The 7,813-nt window shown below is 38.7% G+C and overlaps 1 protein-coding gene across 1 annotated transcript; it reads left to right on the top strand.

Moving 5' to 3' along the window:
* Window positions 1-2,272: 2,272 nt before the first annotated feature.
* On the top strand, window positions 2,273-5,205 carry LOC133876208 (uncharacterized). The gene is made up of 4 exons (XM_062314494.1): window positions 2,273-2,995; window positions 3,257-3,504; window positions 3,766-4,729; window positions 4,885-5,205. The coding sequence occupies exons 1-4, from the start codon at window positions 2,273-2,275 to the stop codon at window positions 5,203-5,205; spliced, it is 2,256 nt and encodes a 751-aa protein (XP_062170478.1).
* Window positions 5,206-7,813: the final 2,608 nt, after the last annotated feature.

Below are 7,813 nucleotides of genomic sequence, written 5' to 3'. Positions count from 1 at the left end.
AAAGTATGGCTAAATAGTAAACCAGGTGATAGACAATTTGATATATAATAATAAAACATAAATATATTCCTTTGCATTTTCTTACTACATAATTAACTCCACATTTTATAATATGAAGTAGTAAAACAGTTCATAACATGATAAGTAAAACATCAGTTAAAATTATTACTTTGGCACATAACATTTCATAACATAACATAACATTACAATAAGTGAATTTATACTCCCACTTATCCTCAGGAGTTTGCTAAGTGCTACCCCACTTAACGGCAAGGTCGCTAATAATTTATCCCTCTTATAGCTTCGAGGTGTTAGGCGCACCTAACTACTGGGTCTTGGCATGCATTCATACATAATTTCATATAATATTATCATTTTCACAAATCACATTTTCTTTCCAAAACTCAATCATATCATTTTGAAAACACATTTTCATTTAACACATATGTAAAACATCTCAAAATATATTTATACGTGTAATTAAAATAACAGGGCTCAAGAAAACATACATAACATGCTTTTGTAAAATAATGCAAGGTCGGTAAGTTAAAACTTACAATTCAAGCTTATACTCTTAAGATGACTTTCTGCGCCTTCGCATATTTTTTGCATTAACATTGTACCTCCATATTAGCCTATAGTCTTTATTTCTCATTCCTAAGCCTTGTTTTAAATCTTAAAAATTCGGGCAATATAACGCCATGTTTACAATGTCATAATGCAACTTGGGTATCATAACAACATATCTAAATATTTTAATATTATTTAGGCATCATAACGACACATCTAAAATATCTTAATATTATTTGGACATCATAACGGCATATCTAAATATTTTAATATTATTTGGTCATCACAATGACATTAGTATAATATTTATTTAAATCTCTAACATTACTTGGGCATTACAACGGCGCTAATGTAAAATACCTAAAAATATTTAGGCAACACAACGACGCATTTGTAATTTTAAAAGAATGATTGAATATAATATCATTTCCTGAGATATTTAATCACACTTTCCCTAACAATTTAGACATTATATCAACATAATTTAATTTCTAATAACTAGAAAGGACGTAAACTAAGGATAAAAAAATTTATACCTAGCAATTCCACCTCAAATAGCTCCAAATTTTTTTTCACTATTCTAACTATTTCTCTCTTTTTCTTTTTCTGTCTACTCGTGTAAGAAAGAGAGAGAAGTAAATTTTAGTGTAAAAATAACTTAAGAGTTCGGCCTATTTATAGGCAGGAAAATGGGACAGACTCGGTATTTCCTAAAAGTTCAAGTCGGCTAAACATGTAGGCGCCGAATTTTTCATTTGCCCAAGTGCGTCTCTGGTTGAGGGCCCGGCGCCTAAACCTGACTGTCTAGGGGACTCAGCTGTGGGCCTCTCCCAGAACGTAGCTGTTGCTCCTTCCCCTATACCGACTGTGATTGCTCACCGGGTAAGTCTACCAGATGGTCTAGAAAAAATCGTGCAGAGGTGTCTCTCCCTCTGGTGTCATCAGCGAGTTTAGGTGGTCTTGGCAAGCGTATCCCAAAGTTACGCTCCGATGGCCCTGAGACAGGTGGTGGTGCTGGAAAGAAAGGTAAGTGGCTTATGGCGGATACAATAAAGACTAAGGCGGCGACTGTTGTTCAGCCCCGCCACCCATCATGAGTCTATTAAGTTGGAACTGCCGGGGGCTCGGAAACCCCCGGACAGTTCGAGAAGTTCGAGACCTTTGCCATTTGGTAAAGAAAAAGTGTCCCAACTTGGTTTTTTTAATGGAAACCAAGTCACAAACGAGACGGATGGAAGCACTAAAAATCAGGTTGGGTTTTCAGTGTGTGTTTGTTGTGGATAGTTGTGGTAAAAGTGGTGGTCTAGCCTTATTTTGGCATTCGGAGTTTAGTGTTATGATTCAAAATTTCACCAGGTGGCACATTAATGCTGAGATTTTTGATGCTGTCTTAAAGTTTCAGTGGAAGTTCACAGGGTTCTATGGACATCCGGAAGTGTGTAAGCGGAGAGACTCGTGGGCGCTCTTGAATCATCTATCGACGTTTTCCCCACATGCATGGTTATGCATTGGTGATTTCAACGAAGTGCTCTTTGCTAAGGAAAAGTATGGGGGAGCTAGACACCCAGAAGCACAAATGGAGGCGTTCAAACATTGTCTGGAATAATGTAATCTCTGTGATATGGGTTTCAGTGGTCCACGGTACACTTGGTCTAATAGGTGAACAGATTACTTATTCACCAAGTAGCGTCTGGATCGTGTTATGGCTATGAGTGAATTTGTGGCAAATTTTCCCCAGTTTTCCGTGGAGGTACTTGCTGCTCGTTGTTCTGACCATGCTCCCTTGCATGCTTCTCTCCATTGTTTTAATGGAATTCCACATCGTCGGACTGGATTTTTCCGCTATGAAGCCTGGTGGCAGAAAAATTCTGAGTTTCAGAACGTGGTTAAACAAGTGTGGGTGAGGAAGGAAAGGAGTTGGGATACATGGGAAGTTCTGAAGAAAAAAATTGACCAAAGTAGTCACGCATGTCGGCGGTGGAGTAGTAAAACTGCAGACCCTACGGACTATTTGATTGAGCAAAAAAATAAGGAACTGAGTGACTTACAGGATGTAGGGAATGCTGGTGATGTGGAGGTTGTTTCCCAACTTCAGACTGAAGTTAATGATCTTATTGAGTGTGAGGATGTTAAGTGGAGGCAGAAAGCACATGAAGAGTGGCTTCAGTTTGGGGATAAAAACTCAAAGTATTTCCATGCAAGTGTTAATCAATGTAGGAAGAAGAATCAGATTAAGCAAATCATGGATATGGATGGGCTAACTTGCACCGATCAACCTGGTATTGAACAAGCTTTCCTGAATTATTATAAAAGGTTGTTTCGGGATGTTCCACCGGTGGGGATGGGGGAGTGTCTCTCGGGTTTGTCTTCGAAGATTACTGATGAGATGAATTCTGAGCTCCTCAAACCGGCTTCTCTTGAAGAGGTTAGTTTTGTTTTATTTTCAATGGGTCCATTTAAGGCTTCTGGCCCGGATGGTTTTCCGGCTTTTTTTTATCAACAAAATTGGGCCAGTGTTGGTGAAGATGTGTGTCATGCTATTTCCAATTTCTTGTGTTTGGGATATATGGATACGGAGATAAATGCTACTCATATTGTTCTTATTCCCAAAAAATCTAACCCAACTTTGGTGATGGATTTTCGACATATAAGTCTCTGTAATATTATTTATAAACTTACTTCTAAGGTTTTGGCTAACCGTCTTAAAGTTGTCTTACCTGTTATCATTTCCACTAATCAAAGTGCTTTTATTCCTGGGCGCTTGATTTCTGACAATATCCTTGGAGCTTATGAAACTTTGCATTCTATGCAAACTAGACATTGGGGAAAAATAAGTTATGTCGCTGTGAAGTTGGATATGAACAAGGCATATGACAGGGTTGAATGGGGTTTTTTACTTGAGGTAATGAGAAGATTGGGTTTTGCTCCCAAATGGTGCTCTTTAATTATGCAATGTATATCATTAGTTGGGTTTTCCCTCCTTATTAATGGGCAAGCTTCAAAGACTTTTCAGCCTTCTTGAGGGATTCGGCAAGGGGATCCTCTCTCTCCTTACCTATTTATCATGTGCTGAAGTGCTTAGTTCGCTTCTCTATCAAGCTGAGTACTCGGGTATCTTTCGGGGGTCCCTTCTTCTCCAAAGGGGCCTCGGTTGAATCACTTATTCTTTACAGATGATAGTTTATTATTCTGCAGGGTCACTTCTAGTGATTGGGGGCGACTGTCTAGTCTTTTAGAGTGCTATGAAATGGCTTCGGGCCAGCAACTAAATAAAGAAAAAATTTCATTATTTTTTAGTCGCAACACAAGTAAAGAAGCCCGGGATTGCATTCTTCGATTATCTAGCGTTCCTAGCACACAAAGGTATGATAAGTATTTGGGTTTACCTGCTCTTGTGGGAAGATCTCGGATGGGGGAATTCAAAGGCATTAAGGATAGGGTGTGGAAGAGGCTTCATGACTGGAAGACAAAATTTATCTCTCAGGCTGGTAAGGAGATCCTCCTCAAAGCTGTAATCCAGGCAATCTCAACGTATAGTATGAGTGTCTTTCTCCTTCCTATGGGTTTGTGTTCTGAGATAAATTCTTTGATGCAGAAATTTTGGTGGGGCCACAAGGACAATGCTTCCAAGATCTATTGGATGAGTCGGAAGAAACTTAGCTTCTCCAAATCGAAAGGTGGTTTGGGTTTTTGGGACTTGCGGTGTTTTAACAAGGCCTTATTAGCAAAACAAAGGTGGCGCCTTCTACATTCTCCTCATAGTTTGGCAGGCAAAATTCTTAAGGCCAAATATTTTCCAAAGAGCACCTTCCTAGAGGCCACTTTGGGTAGTCGTTCCTCTTATGCTTGGCGTAGTATTTTATCGGCAAAGGATTTACTTCAAGAGGGGTTGGTTTGGAGAATTAGGGATGGTACCCATGTAAAGATTTGGGGAGATAAATGGATACCCACCGCGACAACGTATGCCATCCAATCCCCAAGGTCGGTGTTTGATGAAACTGCCACTGTAAGTGAGCTCATTGATCCATATTCTAAGTGGTGGAATGTGCAATTGATTCGGAGTATTTTTAGTAAGGTGGAAGCTGAGATTATTTTGGGCCTCCCGTTGAGTAGGTACGAGCAGCATGATTTGAGGATTTGGCGTGGCTCTTCCACTGGGGTTTTTACCGTTCGGAGTGCATATTATATGGAGAAAGATTGCCTAGACTCTCTGGGGGGAGAGTGTTCACATCAATTTGATTTCCATAATTTGTGGAAAAAGATTTGGAGTCTGAATGTGATCCAATTAAGATGTTTCTATGGCGTGCTTGTCAGAATATATTACCTACTAGAGTTAACTTGCAGAAAAGAGGGATGGATCTGGATCCTGTGTGCATTTTCTGTCACAGTGTTAGGGAATCAGTGACCCATGTATTATGGGAATGTCATTTTGCGATGGACGTTTGGGGGGTGTGTGGGGGTAAGTTACAAAAGTGCTCAAATGCTGGTGCTTCCTTCTCAGAAGTTCTAGAAATGATGTTTGATCGTTGGACGATTGAGGAGGTAGAACTTTTTGCTGAGGTTGCACGTCGGCTTTGGTTTCGACAAAACGAAGTTGTCATGGAGGGGTTTTCAAACACTCTAACTTGCTGGTAGAAGAAGCGTGTGCTTTCTTAGCCAATTACAGAGCTGTTTTGAACAAGGATTCGATGGTGGGCGAAAGTGTTAGTACTGTACGAGTTTCTCAAGGGTTTCTTCACTGGATTCCTCCCCCTGTTGGGTGCTTCAAAGTCAACTGGGACGTTGCCCTTGATGCAAAGAACAGTAATATGGGGTTTGGTTTTATTGTGAGAGATTCTGTTTGGACGAGTGGTTGCTGCAGCTTGTTTTTCAGTGGCCTATTTGGTTGAACCTGTCGTGGCCGAATCTTTAGCGGCTTTAAGGACTGTCGAGTTCTGTAGAAACAGGGGTTTCCAAGACATTATTTTGGAGGGTGATTCCTTAATTGTTGTGAATGCTCTTAATACAGGAGGTTCGAACTGGTGCCGGTATGGGCAAATTTTGGCTAATATACATGTTGTTCTTTCTTGTTTTCGCCATTGGAGAATTTGTCATACCAAAAGAGAAGCCAACATTGCAGCTCACATGCTGGCAAAAGCAGGTGTTCATCATCATATGGATCGTGTTTGGCTTAATAGTGTTCCGCAGTTTGTTCTAGATGTAACTTCCACAGATTGTTGTTAGTCTCTGGATGGTTTATTTGTTTCTCTGGAGGGTTTTGTAGATGTAATTTTACACAGAGATTTAGTCTCTGGATGTTTTAGGACCTTCGTGGTTCTAGTTGTATGCATGTTTTATGAAATGAAATCAATAACATTCATCAAAAAAAAAAAAAAAGTTCTACAAACTTCTCAATTCTATGATATACTGGACTTAAGTTTACACGTGAGGTAGCTTTGAGAGTAAATTTGGTAGTTGAAAAGTCTTTGAGTCAACATAATAATATTGACTATTATTCTTCTTCTTTTTCTATGCAACCCTGGGCTTCTTTTTCTTTTGAAAAAGCCTTGGTCAACTTCTCTTCTTTTTCTTTGGTTCTCTTTTCTTCTCCTACAGACCTTGGCCCATCCAAAATTTTCTCTTCTATCTATTTATTTTTATATTTTTATTTATTTATTCTCTTAAAACAAAACTTTTGAAAATTCTCAAAGCTCCAAAATTTCATTTCTCTTTGAGCCCAATTCAAACTAACCACTTTTTATACTAAACCAAGAACATAAAATTAGACATAAAATATATTTTTCAAATATATTTGATATAATTTAATATCAATACACTACAAAAAAAAAAAAAAAAAGATGTTTTGAGCCCTTTTTTGGAGCCGTTTTAAGGCCTTAAAACGATTTAAAATGTTTTGTGCCGTTTTCAAAATGGCTCAACATATCGCCTATTAAAGTCTCAGTTTGAGCCGTTTTGGACTAAAACGGCTCTAATTTCTCAAATCGGTTTAAGCCGCTTTTTAAAACGGCTCAAATTGGTTGGAGTCGTTTTGGAAAAAACGGCTCAAACCGGATTGAGCCGTTTTGAACCAAAACGACTCTAAATAATTGGAGCCATTTTAAGGAATCTAAAACGGCTCTAATTTTTTTTTTTAAAAAAAAATCCATTAATTTCTTTAGAGCCGTTTTAGGGACTCTAAAATGACTCTAAATAAAAAGAAATTAAAAAAAAAAAAATCAAAATCCCTTTTCAGTACACCATATACATCCGATCAAAATAACTCCAAATCAGAATACCCATCAACAAGGGTCACAAGCCAAACCCACAAATACTCATCTAAATTTATCACAGCATCAAGACCATTAGGTTATTAACATTACCACAACCCACAATACACAACTTGCTGGAACACCACACCACTAGAAAACCGTCAAAGCATAATTAATCACATTCACGGCTCAATCCATCAAGAACCCAAAAACAGAGAAACATCCAGTTAATACCAAGAATAGTGTGAGCAAACCTGCATTGGTAGCATTGTTTATTACAACTGTTGCAACTGGGACACCCCTTGGCAACTGCATAATCATAAAAGAGAAAAAAAGTTTTAGGACTTTCTACCTAACAATTGGAAAAAAAAAAAAAAAAAAAAAAAAAGGGAAATAGAGATCAAATATGAACTGGAAGATCACAAATAAAGCAACATATTTTACAAGAGTTATTTACCTAAAGGATTTTCATAGAAAATCAACCGAAAATCATGACTCAGGCTGCCAGAAATTTCACTGGAAGCCTCCCCTGGATCTGTCATCGTCGACCCCTTGTCCAGTCGTTGAAAATCGCCCCTAATCGCTGGAAATCGGCTTCTGGCTGGGTGTCTTGAGACAGAGACCCACGGCTGGGTCTCAAGAGACGGTGGTCGTTGAGAGAGAGAGAGAGAGAGAGAGAAGAAGAAGAAGAAGAACAAGAAAGAAGAAAGAAAGGGAGAAAGGAAAACATGGAGAGATGAGAGTGACGGATCATAGAGAGAGAGGAGATATTTTATGTGTGTGTGAAAGGAAAAAATAAATTAAATTTCAAAACTTGCATTTCTTTTTGGCTGTGCGCGCACGGGACTCAAAAATTTCGTGTCCCGCGCATAGGACCTTAAAATTTAGAGTCGTTTTGGCAAGAAAACAACTCCAACTGGAGTCCTTTTCTTCCAAAACGACCTATCACATGATCGTTCCACGATCGATCACACATTATCATACGATCTATGTGA

This window comes from Alnus glutinosa, chromosome 8 (assembly GCF_958979055.1).
Source record: "Alnus glutinosa chromosome 8, dhAlnGlut1.1, whole genome shotgun sequence".
In the NCBI taxonomy this organism is placed as follows: domain Eukaryota; kingdom Viridiplantae; phylum Streptophyta; class Magnoliopsida; order Fagales; family Betulaceae; genus Alnus; species Alnus glutinosa.
The sequence above is the reverse complement of the archived record's forward strand: the minus strand, read 5'-3'. Positions and strand labels throughout refer to the sequence as shown.